Source organism: Lycium barbarum, chromosome 10 (assembly GCF_019175385.1).
Source record: "Lycium barbarum isolate Lr01 chromosome 10, ASM1917538v2, whole genome shotgun sequence".
NCBI classification, from domain to species: domain Eukaryota; kingdom Viridiplantae; phylum Streptophyta; class Magnoliopsida; order Solanales; family Solanaceae; genus Lycium; species Lycium barbarum.
This window is the reverse complement of record NC_083346.1, coordinates 6,591,973-6,609,260: the sequence shown is the minus strand read 5'-3', so window position 1 is coordinate 6,609,260 and position 17,288 is coordinate 6,591,973. Positions and strand designations below refer to the sequence as shown.

Sequence of the window (17,288 nt, the reverse complement as noted above, 5' to 3'; positions counted from 1 at the left end):
TTCAGAATACTTCATTCACCAAATACTTATACGTTAATATTAATTTTTAGTACTTAAAAAATTCATTATACACTCTCCAAGTAGCTAATATTCTTACAAACTTTCCACGAAATATGACTTCAACAGATCAACCTAGGGGTGGGCATGGTACGGTATATACCGAATACCATACCGATATCAAAATTTTTAATACCGCGGTTTTGATATTACAGTATTTGGTATGGTATTTGGTATGAATTTAAATTTTCTTTGGTATTCGGTACGGTATTTGGTATTTATAAAATGGATACCGAAATATCGTATACCGTATCGAAGTTTATACTACATATATACAATCCATATGTCCTCAGGCAGAATGACTTCTGGAATTTGGGGTGGAGGCTTGTTTATGAAGGTGGATGCATTGGACCAAAGGAAAAGGACTGCCAAGGCAGCGAGCAGTATATGGCATACAAGTGTAAGCAAGTGGTACTCAAGCAACTCAAAAAGCACCCAAATTGCAGTGGCGACAGGATCGGTTAGATCTTGTTGGATTTTGGATTTGTGAGTGTCCGGTTGTTGATGATATATACGTAAGTCGAAGTTAAATAAATTATGATTACCGAAATACCGTATCGTGAAATACCGAAACCGAACTTAAAAATACCGAACCATACCGAATTAATTTGGTATGGTAATGGTATCATATTTTTAAAAACCGAATATCGAAATTACCGAACCGAAATTTCAAATACCGTACCATGCCCACCCCTAGTTGAACCTGTCTTAACACACTCATTATGCTTCAATATTTTTTAAAACAGTGAATATGGTCACATTCTTTTCAGCCTTTTGAAATGACCCTTTTGCTCCCAACTCAACCAGAAGGACAGAAAGGTTTAGCCGTTTATTTTGACCAAAAAAAGAAGCAGCTAAATGGGAAGTATTGCTATTTTTTTTATATATTGATGAAGGTGCATGATACAAGGTAAAGTACCACGTATACAAAATAATTTAGGAGTTAATCAAGTCACACTTATACCTATTTTTTTAATAAAGTTGATGGCATTAATTTTATTTGCGTGAGCTTTCTCATATTATCAGTTTCAAGCACAAATAAAGGGAGAATCGTAGTAAGTATTTCTTCATCCTAACTAAGGTATTGAGTTTGAGTCTGGATATAAAATCATCTTTGTTAAAGAGCGCTTTACATTTTAATGTAGAATTTTCCGACCCAAATTTAATTGCAACAGACAGAGAATCCATGAGAAATAAAAAAAAATTAATGGGACACGTGCCTTGCAATAATCATCTCCTAGTTTCCACAGATACATTCTTCCCTTGTCCAATAATTGTTCCACTTTTATTAGACAAAATTACCTCCAGATAGTCAAACAAAATTATCTTTTGTGGTCCTATAATATATTTATGTTATCTTGAAATTGAAGAAAAGTTGCAAGTCGTCCTTCTATTAATGTTAATGTTAATATTTGCTAATTTAACGTATTCGTTTTACTATTTCATTTGCGTTGAATGCAAAATATTAAAAATTTCTACACTATTATTAGGAAGATAACCGGAAATGGAATTGATCTAGTAATAACCCAAAGTAGCCAAAGTCTCCCACCAAAGGGCTATATCTCAAATAAGTCAAAAATTTCTTATCCGTTTGCCTATTTACATATTGATAATTTATCTCTATACTTCTCATTTTCATTTTTTATTTCAATATTGCTTTATGTAAATCTTTTTGTGAAAATCTACACAAATGAGTAACGTGAAGCGCCTTACTCGGAATAATATATAGGTGTATCAAAGATCAACATTAAATCAAACAACATTTAGAGAATTTAAAAGCCTTGTACCATATATATTTTTTGGTTGATATTTAATTTAGTTATCTACGAGACATGGTCCATCACACTAAAATAACTAAGCGTCTATGTAAAAAACAAGTTCTTGAATATAATCAAGTGAAAACTGAGTGTAATCTATCGATATTTGGAGTAAGATACAAAATGTGGTAGTCACTATTACACTTTGACATGAATTTGATGAAATTAAATTCTTCGTAAAAATGTGAAATACTAACGCGAGACGGTAAGACACCATACATGAATCCCTTAGTTAGGGACAGGAATCCCAACGTCAAGTCGTGTCTATAATAATTTTTGCACATCTTAGAGATTTATGTGCTCTAGATTAAAGTTTTCACCAAAATACAATGTATTAATCCTCTGACGGACAACCAAAGATGGGCCAAAATATTCCAAGACATTTGCTTCTTAAAATTTAAACCAATTGTTTCACAATGAGCGTTTTATTTATATTTGCTATAAAGTTGATACCCAAATTAGTCTTGAGTTTGAATACATATATGATTATTGAGATACCATCTCTCAGTAGGATATTAAGAGTCTTAATGCTTTTAAAAATCTGTACATTTTTTTATTAATTGAATTAATTCAGAGTAAATTAATGCTTGTTAAATGTACTTATGAGCAAAAGTCTGAATGATTAAAATAAGACTTTCACTTACTAAACACAATTTTATAAACTTTTCAATTACTCTATGACGCCTAGGTCAATGTCCTCTTTGTAAATATCGTAGCATAACATTGTTTGGTGAGCAAGGAAAAAGGGGAGGAAACTAAACAAAGATTAAAGAGATAGATTTTATAGATAACTATAAAATAATCATTTTATATGAAACTGATAAAATATACCAATATAAAAGATAAAAAAAATAAAACATAACAATTCATAAGATCATTTCTGGTCAATACAACTACAACCTAATACTACGAGGCACAATGTAATATAATTAGCATATGAAAATATGATCCACTCAGTATGTTATTACGGGCAAGGATAGATTTATCCCTATATTCTCATAAAAAAGTTATATTTATCTTTCGTTATAACTTTTTGATATATTTGCCCTTATCACCTTTACCCCTGAACTGTTAATTTCTCTCGTCCTCACTTTTATTTCCTACGGCGGCGTGAATATTGGTTTCACCCACAACTTGTCTATTTTACACTCCTTTATAAGGTTAAAGGAGTAATTTAAAGATATCCAAATAAAAAATTAAGATTACCTTATTAAGAAAACAAAGAGAAGAGCACATGTGTTAAGTCAACTTAAAAACTTAACAATATTAAACCAAAAAAAAGCACAAATAGTACTACTAAGTACTAAAGCCAAACACTTTGTCAAAAAAGCAAAATGTGGGTGTAAATATTTAATTGGTTGTTTTATATTTTTATAATTGATTGGTGCATATTCATTCTTTATTTTTGTGTGGAGAGGAAAAAACAGCTCCTTTTCTTTCTCCTTGTCTCTGTTTTTTTTTTTTCCTCTTCTTTACTTTGTCTGAATTTCTTCTTTGTTGGTTTTTCCTCTCTTTTTGTGGTTTGATTTCTTTGTGGCATTTCATCGAACAGAAGAGGGGTGTGTTTTTGTTTGGATTAATGGAAATTCCGGTGATGGATTAGTAGTCTTCTAATTTGTTTAATCATAATCATAATCTTGAATTATGGATTTTGATACCGGAATTTCCTTGTCTGTTACTGAAGGACCTTCCTCTTTGTCACCCTCACTAGACCAAGGTAATGTTTTTTTTTTTTTTTTTTTTTTAATGTTGTTTTTTGTTTTGTTTGAGGATCATCAGTGTAACTGTTCTGTAATGTAATTTGACTTGGTTTTTTTGTTGGATTTTTCTTGCTTATTAAACGAGTTATTTCAGAATCGCTCATGTATGTAGAGGGTCATGTATCTGTATTCATTTTGTAAAAACCCCTTTTAACTAATTTCCTCAGATAGATATATAAAAATGTGATTTTTGTAATTGGGATATTCTTTTTTTTTGTTTTGTTTTAAGGATCATCAGTGTAACTGTTATGGTGAAGTATAATGTAATTTGACTTGTTTTATTTTTTGTTTTTGGATTTTTGTGGATTATTAAATAAGGTGAGAAGAAAAAGATGGGATTTTTATAAATGGGAGTTCTTGTTGTTTTTCCTTTTTTTTTTTATGGGTTCTGAACCATTTTTAACGCAAATACAGGATTTAAGCCAAAATTATTGAGTTCTGTCAAACCTGTAGGCGGTCACTTGGGTTGTCCTCCACCCCTTTATATAATGTAATTTGACTTTTTTTTTTTTTTTTTTTTTTGATTTTTGTTGACTATTAAACATGGAGAGAAGAAAAAGATGGGATTTTTTTTGGTTTTGGGAAAAGCTTTGATCTTTGCTCAAGATTTGCGTTATATGGTACTAATACTTTATTACTCTGAGCATGTCAGAGTGCATATATGACAATTATTGTCCTTTTAACACTTCATATATTTTGCATTTTTTTATCTTTTCATTAAAAAATACATGTATTTTGCATATTATTTTCACAAAAATTGATTAATAGGGAAGTCTCTCTCTGTCTGTATACATATTATGATAGTGCATCCTTAATTTCTGTTTCATCCCTGCTTCCATTGATATTTGGGTTTTGTGTTAGCACATTTGGTCCCTCAATTATTTGTAAATTTTGATTTTTGTTCTTGTGATATCAGACTAAGCATATTTTACCTTCAATTAATTGAAATGTATACTTTTCATCCCTTTGCTTGTAAATATTCACGAATTTACTATGATTACCAGTTATTCCACCACTTAATTACCATGTGCTATGTTGAACTTGTACTATTATTCCATATTCGACAGTAATAAAGTTCTAAAAATATACCAAATATAACATATTTTCTACATAAATGAACCAAAAACCCACATTTTAATTATTTTGAAGGTTAAATATGCTTTGTCGTACATTACAAGAACTAAGATCAGAATTTACTTATAACTGAGGGACCAAAAGAACTATTTTTCCGTGGGTTTTTTCTGTTAAGTTTTCTACATTAATTAAAATGTGAAAGGCCAAGATGGAAATTGGGTCTGTAACAACAAAAGGTGGCTAGTAATTTAGTAGGTAAATTGTAAGGTTTGGTTGGTGACAATGGGGTGCTTAATTGTCTGATATGGTACCAGAAGAAGAGTTCTTGTAAATTTGAAAATAGGCAGAAATGCTTTGATCAAGTTGGGTTTTTTTTTAAACATAATTTCTTAATAACCTTTTCAAAGCCTGACTTCTAATTTGTAGTATGACTATGATGCTCACAAAATGCACCTAAAGTACTAATTACTGCACTCATCAACTTTCTTGTACATTTATTGTTAGAGGAATACAGCAAGCTATGCTCAAGTTAGCTCTCTTGAATTTGATTCCTGGAGAGGCTTTTAACTTTGTAAATGTGATGTTATTGAAAAGTTTATGTTGAAGGGTTCTTTTCAAGATTAAAATATTAAATACCGGTAAAATAAGTATTTACCTTCCGAGGTAGAGGTAAGGTCTGCGTACACTTTACCGTCCCCAGACCCCACATTGTGGGATTTCACTGGGTATGTTGTTGTTGTTGTTGGTGGTGGTAAAATAAGTCAAGCACCAAAACTTAGAGCATTTTGGGAGAAGTTTGTGGAACTGGTATTAATACTAGTATCATTTAAGCTGGCCCAATTATCAGTAGTAGTACTTATTGCTTACTCCTTGTTTTTTCAGACTCTTTGTGGCAAATGAATTTGAGATCAAGGGAATCAATTGAGTCGGGACATTATCCTGTCCGTGAAGGCGAACCAGATTGTTCCTACTACATCAGAACTGGTCTCTGTAGGTTTGGAGCAACTTGCCGATTCAACCATCCTCCTAACAGGAAACTGGTAAGGCACTGCATTCCACTAATAGGGAAAGAGGAATCAGAGAAAATCGCCCAGAAGTTATGCAACCTTGAATGATTTTATTGTTTGGTGGTGTTAGAGTGTGACTAGATTTTTTCTACTTGTCTAGGTTAATGTACAAAATATTTCAATGATAGTGTCATAATTAATAATTTCATGAATTAGAATCCTAAGTCCCTATATATAGAGCCCTTATATATTACTATATTGTCCAAAGCATATGACATTCTTTACGTCATAGGACATTCAAAGTGTTTGACACTATTCCGCTCCTACACAAATTTAAGTACTTTCAAGAATTCAAATGTGTTAAACTATTCACACTTTGAACTTTGAGGTGTCGTTACCTATACCAATTTAACTTCCAACTACTTCAATAATTTTCTCCGCGGTCACTAATACTATAAAAGTCAAATTAATGTCTTAAATTTCTTGTGCAATAAATATGTTTGTATAAACTAGGATGGAGGCGTATTTATTGCTAACCAAATGAAGCATTTATCACTAACTGAATGTGAGTGTTCGTTCTTCTTTGAGCCCGTTTGGATTGACTTATAAGTTGGCTTATAAGCTGTTTTCAGCTTTTTTGAGTGTTTGGTTGGCCAGCTTAAAGTCATTTTATGCTTAAAATAAGCTCAAAAAAATAATTGGACCCATTTAACTTAGTTTATCTAAAGCAGCTTATAAGCTGAAAACAGCTTATAAGCCAAAAAAAATAAGTTGGATTACCCCAACTTATTTTTTTCAGCTTATAAGCTGCAAACAGCTTTAAGCTATAAGCCAATCCAAACGGGCTCTTTCTCTCATTTTACATGTTATGAAATCCAAATAGAGGCAGAGAATCTAGGCTGTTTCGTCCATTGAGAAAGTCTATCAGGTTTGTAAGTAAGCCAACACACTAATTAGCTCGACATTGATACATTTGTAAGTAAGCCGTGTTCTGCTTTCTTCCCAGATTCCCATGTCCATTTTATGTGTGAATGCATAGGAAGTAATAGATCCCAAGAAAATCACATCGTTATGCAATAAAGGTAGGAAGGAAAAACTTCTCAAGAAGAAGGGCAAAGAAAGTTGGTGGGATGGGCAATGGGTGAGTTGTAAATAGAAGAAGACCTGGGGACATGATCATTTTTTCTTTTTACTGAAAGTTGAATAATTGTTAATAGACGAGCTTCCGAGACTTGGCTCTGCTGAACTGACAAAAAAAAATTCTGCTCTGCAACTCTGTCTCCTTCACTAAAAATGTTTCATGACTAGGTCATATTGTTTGTAAGCACATTTGTGCAGCACTTGAAAGTGGGCAGGTTAGAGCTATGTTGCTCGGACTCTTCAAAAATGTTGGCGAGTGCGTGTTGGGTTCTCAAAAATAGTGTTTTTTTTTGGGAATCCGGGACGGATGCGGCAACATTTTTGGAGAGTCCGAGCAACATAGGGTCAGAGAAGGTTCTCCATTTCTTTGATCATAAAGAAAAAACATCAAAGGTCGAACCTGCACTCTATGTTTAAGTAGGCGTTTGAAAAATCTCTACCATAGGTTTTGAATCTTCACTTTCTTGGTTTACATACATCATGTATACTATACATCGCTTCCTTATACGTACTGCAATAAGCATCTCTGTGCACTGCTATATGAGATATTAGCTGGGATCTTTTCCTTGTATTGGTGATAATGGTGGTATCCGGTCCAGTTTGCGGGTACCTCAACTATTCCACCGGGTACCTGATACCTCCTACTAGAAAAGGTACCGGGTTCTACCTACCAAGGGTGAGGCAAATGGAAAGAAATCACCTAACTATTTGTCTCAGTTGGATTTGAACCCCGTTCTCCCATGTCCAGTTCGGATCCTATTTAAAGGACAGCCCGGTTCACTAAGCTCCCGCTATGTGCAGGGTCCGGGAAAGGGCTTAGTAGTCAATGAAATGGGTTGATCCTATTTCTTCATAATAATTACTAGATGTGTAATGGCACCCAAGGGTGGGGCCTAGTGGTCAATAAAGTGGGTTGAGCACCATGAGCTCTCAAGTTCAATTCCCAGCAGAAACAAAAACACTAGGTGATTTCTTCCCATTTGTTCTAGCCTTAGCGGACAAAGTTACCTGGTACCTGTTGCAGGTGGCAGGTATCCCGCGGAATTAGTCGAGGTGCAGCTTGCGCAAGCTGGCCCGGACACTGCGGTTATAAAAATAAAATAAAAAATACTAGATATAAAATTCTTATGCTGTCTTCCTGTTAGAACTTTAATAATTGTCACTGAATTTGAGTTTACGTGGATCCACAGATATATGTATTAAATTTTTGTATATTCCTTTGTTTGTATCTTGGGAACTGATAGTATGCAAAGTGTCTGATGTAGGCCATCGCCACTGCAAGGATGAAAGGAGAGTATCCAGAAAGAGTTGGACAACCAGAATGCCAGGTATGTGCCAGGTCTATACGTATTTTACCTGCTGATCAATCAGAAAATGACTAGCAATGTAAAAGCCTATTCATAGAAATTGAACAACAACAAATAGCCTCGACCCTGAGCTATTTGGGGGCTAGCTAACTACAAAAGGCGGTCTTAAATAAAGATCTATAACTGATTGACTTTAAATGCTGTCTCTCTCTAGCTTGAACTAGTAATTAATTATGGTTTGGTATATTAGCTCTCTTCTTCTTGAAATGCCTTCGGGCTTCCGTCTGTGTCCTGTCCTGTCTAGTATCCTTCCCTTGTATTCAAGATAAAATGTTGTTAACTTTGTGTGTTTGGCCGTTCTTTTGCTCATAATATAGTTAAATGAAGCCTAGCTTAAGTTTGTGCATTTTCATTATTTGCTATTTATCACTCATCCATCAGAATCCTCAGTTCATGGTATCTTGCTTTCACTTTAGATATACAAGTTGAAAAGGAATTCTTTAGTTACTTTCCAAAAAAAAAAAAAGTTGAAAAAGAATTCTTTAGTTTATTCAGTGTCACTTGATAGTTAAGTAACTTTGCTGGAAGTTTGGTTAATAAATTAGTTGTCCCAAAACCAATGTTTGGTGCTTAGAAAAAGGAATGTTACCTCACTGTGTGATTTTCCTTGAATATTATTGCTAGATTCTGTACTACTCTCCGTTTTACTTTTTAAGATCAATTTCTCCCTGCACGACTAGATCTTGAGTTACGTAAGAGCATGTTACATACTCCTTCTATGATGCGACTTTAATCTCTAACCTTGAAGTAAAAGTAAAGCTTTGTTTTATACATTAGAATAGATAAATACAAATGTTCTCTATCTAACAACACACACACAGAGGAAAAATAAAATAAAAAATGAGGCCACGTATGAGGGGCCTATTTTAGACATAAAACGAGTAAACATAATTGTCCCCTCTTTGACCGCTTAAACTTTTAGATGAGATAATTCACACAATTCATCAAGATATAATATTGTATAAGCACATCTTTGTTGCAAGTCCTCAGTGATAGATGAATCTGGATTTTTCGGTCGGGATATTTGTCAAATGTTATCTAATAGAAGAGACTTTTCTCTCCGGAGTGTTTATTTATGATGCCTTTTAATGGTTCAAAAGTTCTCTCATTCTTGGATCTTAAGCAAATCAGAGCATTAGACTCAAAATGATGCTTTGAATGTTTATTAACCATTAACGACTAGTTTTTAGAGTTAGACTCAGGCATTTAACATTTAGTATAATCATGTTTCTTAAATTCGATCAATGTCTGACTCTTCAAGTCGTACTGTGCATGAGCTTTCCTGTGGTAGCTTTTCATTTGCCTCCGCTACTTCCCTTTAACCTATTTAGCTCACAAACTGAATAATTTTAGCAATTTTGCAGTACTACTTGAAGACGGGAACTTGCAAATTTGGAGCCACTTGCAAATTTCACCATCCTAAAGACAAGGCTGGGATTGCTGGAAGAGTTACCCTAAATGTCTTGGGCTATCCACTTCGCCCGGTTTGACTTCATTACCAGAACTATTTGTCGAATTTAATAGATTTGTTTTATAATGCGTGCAAAATGGTCTACGTTCACAATGACTCTAATGAATCTTAACCTGCATTTTTCTTTTCAGTTGCCATACTTTTCGACAGGGCACTTGTAATTTCTTTTGTTTCCACATGCTTGCTGGTACAAGTTATATAAGATTGGATTGTAATGATTGAAGGGAGCCATACTTATGTTTAACATATAATGGAAAAAGCTAATAAATGAATTTATTGCCTTGTATTTTGTTTGAAATTCATGTATACATGCATTGCATCATTGGATTTGCTAGGTGTGTTATGATTTTGGAAATGGTTGATCGAGACTTCTTCCTTGAGACATGTTTGTGCTCTGTGTTTATACATAATGCCTCTTTTTTCGGCATGCAGAATGAGGCTGAATGTGCTTATTACATGAGAACTGGACAGTGCAAGTTTGGAAGTACCTGTAAATATCACCATCCTCAACCTTCTAACATGATGGTCTCCTTACGTGGTTCCCCTGTTTATCCTCCCGTTCCTTCTGCAACAACTCCTGGTCAGCTGTCCTATCCCTTGTCCAGAGGTTCTTTTATCCCTGGTGCACGCTGGCAAGGTCCTTCAGGTTACACTCCATTGATAATGCCTCAGGGAGTAGTATCAGTTCCAGGATTTGCATACAGTGTAAGCTAAGCTTCCGCATGATACCTTCCAAATTGCAATTGTTTGTTATTTACGAGTTAACTTTGTACTTGGTTGTTATGCTGGAAACCGGAATTTGCTGCTCTTGGGTTCCAAATTTGCTTGTTGATCAAGAAGTTTTAGTCTTGAGCTGAAATCTTACCTTACAAAAACAATTTAGTCAATCTGTTTTTGGCTATGATTTTATAACCTCTTATTTATATTCATATTTGTGTTATTTTAACGTTTCTAGAATATTAACGTTATAGACTGATGAATAAAAGAATTCTATCCTTTTCCCTCCCAGCTTATGTATACTAAGATTACTTTGTAAATTCGAAGGTTCTGTTCTCAACTTGAATATACTTGAGAATCATCACACTACAACTTAGAAAACCCATACACTTAAGTTTAGTGGTAGAGATATTCCTTAGAACAATATCTCGGTAATTATAACTCCCAAGATGTATTTCTCATCTGTTGCTCTTCGAGGATGCCACCGTCACCAGATACTGAAGTCATGCCTTCTTCCTATGCTATTTGAATGAATAATTCTCTGTGTGATGTTAAGATTATTACTTCCTCAATTGTGAAATAGGCAAGAAAAGATTGTGAACTAGTTTCAAGGATCCTATTCACTGCCTTTATATTTCTTGGAGATAAAGCAACAGCCCACTTTTGTAGTTATATGGTATTAAGTTCTTATTGTGGCTGATATCCAGATGGAAATATGTTTAGAATGAACTTGTGAGAACATGGTTTCTGAAAAATCATCTTTTATTTGATGGGGAAGAAGTGGGCTGCAATTGGGAGCGGAGCTAGCTGAGTTTGAACTTGGCCTTAGTCCCAATAGGAGTATTCACAAAATGAACTTAATCTGTTTGCCCTTTATATGGCAGTTTTCGGGCAAGATGTTGCAACCATTTTTGCTCAAGTTTTTTGAATACTCTTGTATTGCACTAGCTTGTGAGCTGTGCCACATCTACTTTGAGGTTTTGTAGTACGCGCATACAAACTCAATTCACATAGGAGGTAGTATCCGGTGCTGTCAAAGGTGCACTTAAAATGCGCTTAAGCCCTGAAGCGATGCGCAAAACATGTTGAGCACTTCGTTTCGCTTTACGGGCGCTTCAGTGTCGTCACTAAGATATACTTTTCCTTGCCAGTGAGTGTAATCCTGAAGAGGCGATACTAAACAATTGATATTTTACTTTATCATAATAATTTTTCAAGTTTTTTCTTTGAGAACTAATTCTTTTTCAATTTCTTTGTCCTTATATTAGTTATTCACCCTTATAGTTATTAGTCTTGGACTACACATACATATTTGTATTTTTTTCTCCATTTGCGCCTTTCTTCATTAAAGCCCAAGCTTTATTTGCGCCTTCGCAACGGAGCTTAGAGATTTTTAGCACTTTTCGCCTTTGATGACACTGGTAATATCTCTTTTAGGGTCAGATGGGCTCAGTTTCTTCTCCCGAGGGCCAGCAACAGACAGCTGGAAATAGCCAGGTCTATGGAACTTCACGATCCAGTGATCCAGCAACCATGGGATCCCAAGGAGTTACTTCCCCATATCGTCAAGCTTCTGGTCCTATGGGGTACTATGCATTGCAAGGGGAGAATGTCTTCCCTGAACGACCTGGACAGCCTGAATGCGAGTTTTACTTGAAGACCGGAGACTGCAAGTTTGGTGCTGTTTGTAGATTCCATCATCCAAGGGAAAGGCTGATTCCTCCCCCTGATTGTTTGCTAAGTCCCATTGGACTTCCTTTACGCCCTGTGAGTAGAACTTATTGTTATTTGCTAGTTCATTTTGGCATCAGTCTAGTGATGAGTTTGCTGTTTAAAGTTTCCACTCTTGTTGTGTCAGTGTTAGCGTATTTGTTTCTCATGGTTGATGTGCTTGGTAACTAAATCTGGAAAGTAGTCCTCTCCCGATTTCGTTATTTTATTTTTCGTTCCATGTTAAGACTAGTTTTTGACTAAGCTACTAATTGTTTGGTGTTCCGACGAGTCATTTTGTGAAACAATGTCGTGGAGTTTAATGATATTAGCAATGAAGAAACAAGCATCTGCGTACTAATCTTTGGGATAAGCAGGTGTTATGCTGTCAATTGTAGCATAGAAATCCTTCGCTTCTTCGAACTCTCAGTATGCTTTTCTGGTCCAAAGATTCCATTGTTTTCTAAACCAAACAGCAATTATTTTTATTTACAGAAAGCAAAAGGAAAACAGAAGAGAAAAAAATTGTTCTTGGAAAACAATTCTTTTGACACACACAAAATTGATTCCTTCAAATTCAAAGACAAAATTCACACAATTTCTAATCCAACGCCACCTTACTGAAATTTGGTGTATCATGTTAGCTGAAAGGAGCTTTGTTATTGCCGAGTGTATCATAATCTGCATAAGTGGTACAGTCCTGGAACATATTTGGGAGAAAGACAAAGGAAGAGAAGTAGAGATGTAGGGAAAATTAAGTTGAAATGGGCTAAAGACTGGTTAACTTTTCCTGCTTTTTCTTCCAATTAAAACCTTTTTGGTAATGTGGAAACTTAGCGAGCTGAAAAGATTTTTTTTTCTTTTGTTGGATTTGTTTGCAGGGAGAACCATTGTGTATTTTCTATTCCAGATATGGGATCTGCAAATTTGGCCCAAGTTGCAAGTTTGATCACCCAATGACGGTTTTCACTTATAGTATCTCAGCATCATCATCTACTACTGATGCTCCTACAGGTCAGCGTCTATTGGGTTCATCCTCGGGAACCAGTGCATTGAACTTGACTTCAGAAGGGCTTGTCGAAGCAGTGTCAACGAAGCCCAGGCGACTGTCACTCTCAGAAACAAGAAAGGGTGATAATAACATTGACAGAGAGGGATGATAATCTATTCCCCAATTACCAGCCAGCATCATCGTTTTCTATCTTTTTGAGAACAATAACAGTTGCCTGTAAATTCTTTTCCATCGGTGGAGATGTACAGAATCCAGTCAAAGTCAATTTATTCTTCTGAAAATGCATTTCGGTTGACATATCTGTACTTTCACTTTGGTGCAATGTATAAATCTGCCGATGTTGGCACAAATTTGTGAATCCAACTGTTAATTATTCAACTGCCTACAGCCTTCTACATTTTTCTATGTGAATCAATTTAACCCCCTAATCTCCTGTATGAACAATTGATTTCCTCAATGGCATCTAGCTTTGTGAATAACAGAGAAGGTTGTAATGATTAAATGCCTACTTTTGTACCTTGCGGTTGTTCTGGACATATGTAAAGGCCATGCTTTGCTTTTAATTCTTATCAATCATGAAAGTTTTAGGGTTATCTCATGGTTACTATGATAACTGAATTTTTTGCTCTAGTTTTCTCTTTTATTTGTGGAGGATGTATATTATCCTTGCAGGTTTTGTATGAGGTAACTTATGGTGATCACAAACAGAAATGATGTCAAGTAAATCTGATCTTTTTCCGTCTGTTTGGTGTACTATTATCTGGTAGGCTGGATTTGTTTGGTGCTCACCGAGGAAAACACGGTATGGAGGGAGGTTAATAGTTTTCATTATGGAAATAATGGTTCTTTCTCCATCCTAAAGAAGTTTAATTACCTCTGTGAATTTTCTGTAGAAATTGTACAGTGAGCAGGAAAGGAACATGTTTATGCAGCAGCACATTTCATCAGGAAAGCGGTTAAGAATGGTAAAGGAGATGTAACTCTTTAACTTATTTTGCTGTTTTCCTTAATGATCGTGTAATTAAACTTTTCCAATGATTGCCATGTATATCTGTTTCTCTCAGAACTAGAATAGAATCTTTCAGAAAGATCCTAGTTGTTTTTAAAATCACAACTAGGGATTTCTGCCTTGCAGGTAGCTCTATTTGTGTAATAACTGTAATTATACCTTTCTCTTTCTTTCTTAAACAAAACCTGGGAACTAGTTTATACTTCACATGATATATGTTCAGTAGTTTTATGTGTAGGCTACAGGATTATCACAATCATCACCCATCAAGCTCGTGAAAGATGGTGGATCTCATCCCTAGGTGGAACATGTTTGTGGCAACACGATCATCTGTGAAGAATTTGTTATGGGTATGTGGTACTGGAATGACTATCTGCAAGAAGCCATTTTTTTTTTTTTTTGGGTGCAGCATGACATCTTTCTATGCAACTAATTAATAGGAGGTTGAAGCTCTCTGGTGGTCTGTGAAACATAGGAAGTTTTAACTTACGAAGTGAGATGTACCATGATTTAATGAAGTTCAATTAGTCAATTTGCAATTTGACACTGAACTAAAGGATATTTAACCTAGTACCCTATTGTCCTAGATGAAGATGGGATTTGGCAGGAAGATGTAAACTCTAACAAGTCTTTTGATCCAAAATGTAGAAGTACATTTCTATTTCGACCAAATAAAAGAAGATAATCGTAACAAGTGGATTTATTGGCACCACCAGCTGATCCTTGAATCTATTGAAATAGATTGTCATAGAGTTGTTACCTAACTAACCATATGCTATTTCGTGATAAGGAGCCTCTAAATCAGGGCACTAATACAAAAGAAGTGAATCTACTTTAAAGTTCAGAGTTATGTTTGTTGCTGTCCTCTGTCCCAATAACAAGACACTGTTTTCAGCGAGTAAAGTTTAAATGTATTACTCCCTTCGTCCCATAATAAGTGTTACCTTAGCCAAAAACACGCATATTAAAAAACCAATAATGCAATGTGAAGTTTACTAAATTATCCCTATATAATAAAAATAAATTACTTTTTTCCTCTTGATTAGAGCATGCACAAGTAGTAATCCTTTTTACATTGGTAATCCAACAATACCAAGTTACCATGTGGCTTGTCTAATCATCATGTACAAGTTACTTTAACTTGTCATTTTTTGTCTAAAGGTAAAATTGGAAAAACTAGCCAATTTATGTCTTGGTTTTCTAAGGTGACACTTATTATGGGACAATTTTTTTTTGGCTAAGGTGACACTTATTATGGGACGGACGGAGTACCATACTAGAGTTATAGGTGGTTAAAGCAATTGTTTGAATGTGTAGACAGTGAGGCATTCTGTTGAAAAAATGATCCTTAAAGATGAAAATATATAGATTGGTATCACCTGTATGTCATTTTGAATTCTTAAATAATTTCTTTTTAGGGGTGAAGAAGTGGTCAAGTACTACAAAAAAAAAAAAAAAGTGGTCAAGTAGACTGCATTGCACAGACATGCGAGGAGGTCATATAAAGTCAGGTGTTGAAGGTACAATAGCAAAACAAAGTCCTGAAGTGTGTGCATGTATCATTTTGTGAAAAGTTTGATGAAAACAAGACTGATGTTAGCAGCATGCTCTTCTTTGTAAGATCTACAGAGCAAACTTTAGAATACAGTGTTTTCTGTTTAGATGGAAGGAACAAAAGTAATTTAGCATTTATTCAATGATTAGTAGGAGTGAAAGTAAATTTCCTTTTCTTTTGGCCATGTTGGGATCTATGCCATCTGACAAAATTTGATCTCTTCTAACCGGATTTAAACTATTTTTCTATACGTTTAGGTATTGATTAGTGTTGGCATAGGTCCTTGCTCAGCTAAATATTATGGTTATACACTTGTGCTTAACATTCTTTTGGTTTCAAGACTTAAATAGTTTATATATTAGTCAACTCTCTTTGCTCCTTTGGTGTCTATTGATTTTTGTGATAAATGATACTCCCTTATTTTTCTTCTGTGGAATTTTTGATGATAACCTAGGATATTCTTCCTTACATGTTCCAGCTTTATCAATTTTCTTCACCAAGTCAATTGTAAATTCATGTTGAAATGCTTCTTTTTCTGTTTTCTTCTTTCAGAACAGAAAGTACTTGAGACATTTGCTGGACTAGTGCATCTAGCTTCGTGGTGACTGCTCAGTGCATTAGATATTCTCTGTATGGTTTCAGAGTTCAGAGTGGGGTGTGGGTATGTGTGTGTGAAGAAAAAAATCAGCTGACAGTTAGCAAATTTCTATTCCTGGTTTTTGAGTAAACTTTCAAAGAGGCTCCACAATCCCTCGAGTTGTTATGCTCTTGTCGTGCTAGTGGATTTGCCAGAAGAAAATAAAAGATGATATCAGTCGATCAAATTGCAGTTTTACCAGAGGATTCATCAAGTTAAAACATTTTTGCCCTACTGTCAACATACTGCAATCCTTTTCCTGTATTTGATCTCGAGACTGATATTGCTTTGTCAAACTACCATCCATGGAGTTAAACTGAGAAAGAGGATGAAGAAATAAAATCAGAAAACATTCTTATTTTCACCAATATCTTGAAAATGGCTTCTTGGGAAGTCTCAAGAAAAAATAGAGGTGATTAGAATTTAGACTAAAGTACATATTTAACTTCTTTCTTTGGGTCCCGTAAGTTTGACATGCATATAGATGTCCTGTTCACAGAATTTGTTTTAGGATCAACAATCTAATACACTACCATAATAATGACATGATTATTATGTCTCCAGGCTCCACTAGCTTGACTCTACTAGCCTATCAACAAGTGATTCAGAATTTTAAATCCGATTAAGCTAGTACATCTTACATTTGTGGGTTGTTTTGCATGTACTTGCCCCGACTATATTCAGATTTTCACGTGCATTTGCGAGTTCTATAATGGAGATTATCACCACGAATATTGCAACTGGCGCCTATTATTCAACAAATTACGGACCGATTGAAAGATTGTTTTCATCTTCAGTTCTGGAGTGCTTGTTAAGGACACTAGCGCATACTCCAAAGTAATTATCACCACTGATATTTCAACCGCCACCTATCATTCAACAGATTATTGATTGGCCCTTTAGCACATATTCCAAGGTCATTACCACTAATATCTCAACCGCCACCTATGATTCA

General features: G+C 34.9%; 1 protein-coding gene and 1 long non-coding RNA gene across 3 annotated transcripts; both read left to right on the top strand.

Moving 5' to 3' along the window:
• Positions 1–3,268: 3,268 nt before the first annotated feature.
• Positions 3,269–13,510, top strand: LOC132616214 (zinc finger CCCH domain-containing protein ZFN-like). 2 transcript variants are annotated; one of them, XM_060330829.1, is made up of 7 exons: positions 3,269–3,591; positions 5,591–5,748; positions 8,121–8,183; positions 9,587–9,706; positions 10,126–10,398; positions 11,848–12,177; positions 13,002–13,510. In XM_060330829.1, exons 1-7 carry the CDS (start codon positions 3,519–3,521, stop codon positions 13,278–13,280), a joined length of 1,296 nt encoding a protein of 431 aa, XP_060186812.1. In that variant the 5' UTR covers positions 3,269–3,518; the 3' UTR covers positions 13,281–13,510. The 2 variants fall into 2 exon arrangements, with proteins under 2 accessions (XP_060186812.1, XP_060186813.1); XM_060330830.1 differs by lacking the exon at positions 3,269–3,591 and having other exon boundaries at positions 5,625–5,748; positions 8,109–8,183.
• Positions 13,511–13,940: 430 nt separating this feature from the next.
• LOC132616215 (uncharacterized) lies at positions 13,941–16,695 on the top strand. Its single transcript, XR_009573048.1, has 4 exons — positions 13,941–14,097; positions 14,380–14,491; positions 15,560–15,661; positions 16,249–16,695. It is a non-coding gene; the product is annotated as an uncharacterized LOC132616215 (long non-coding RNA).
• The last annotated feature ends 593 nt before the right edge of the window (positions 16,696–17,288 follow it).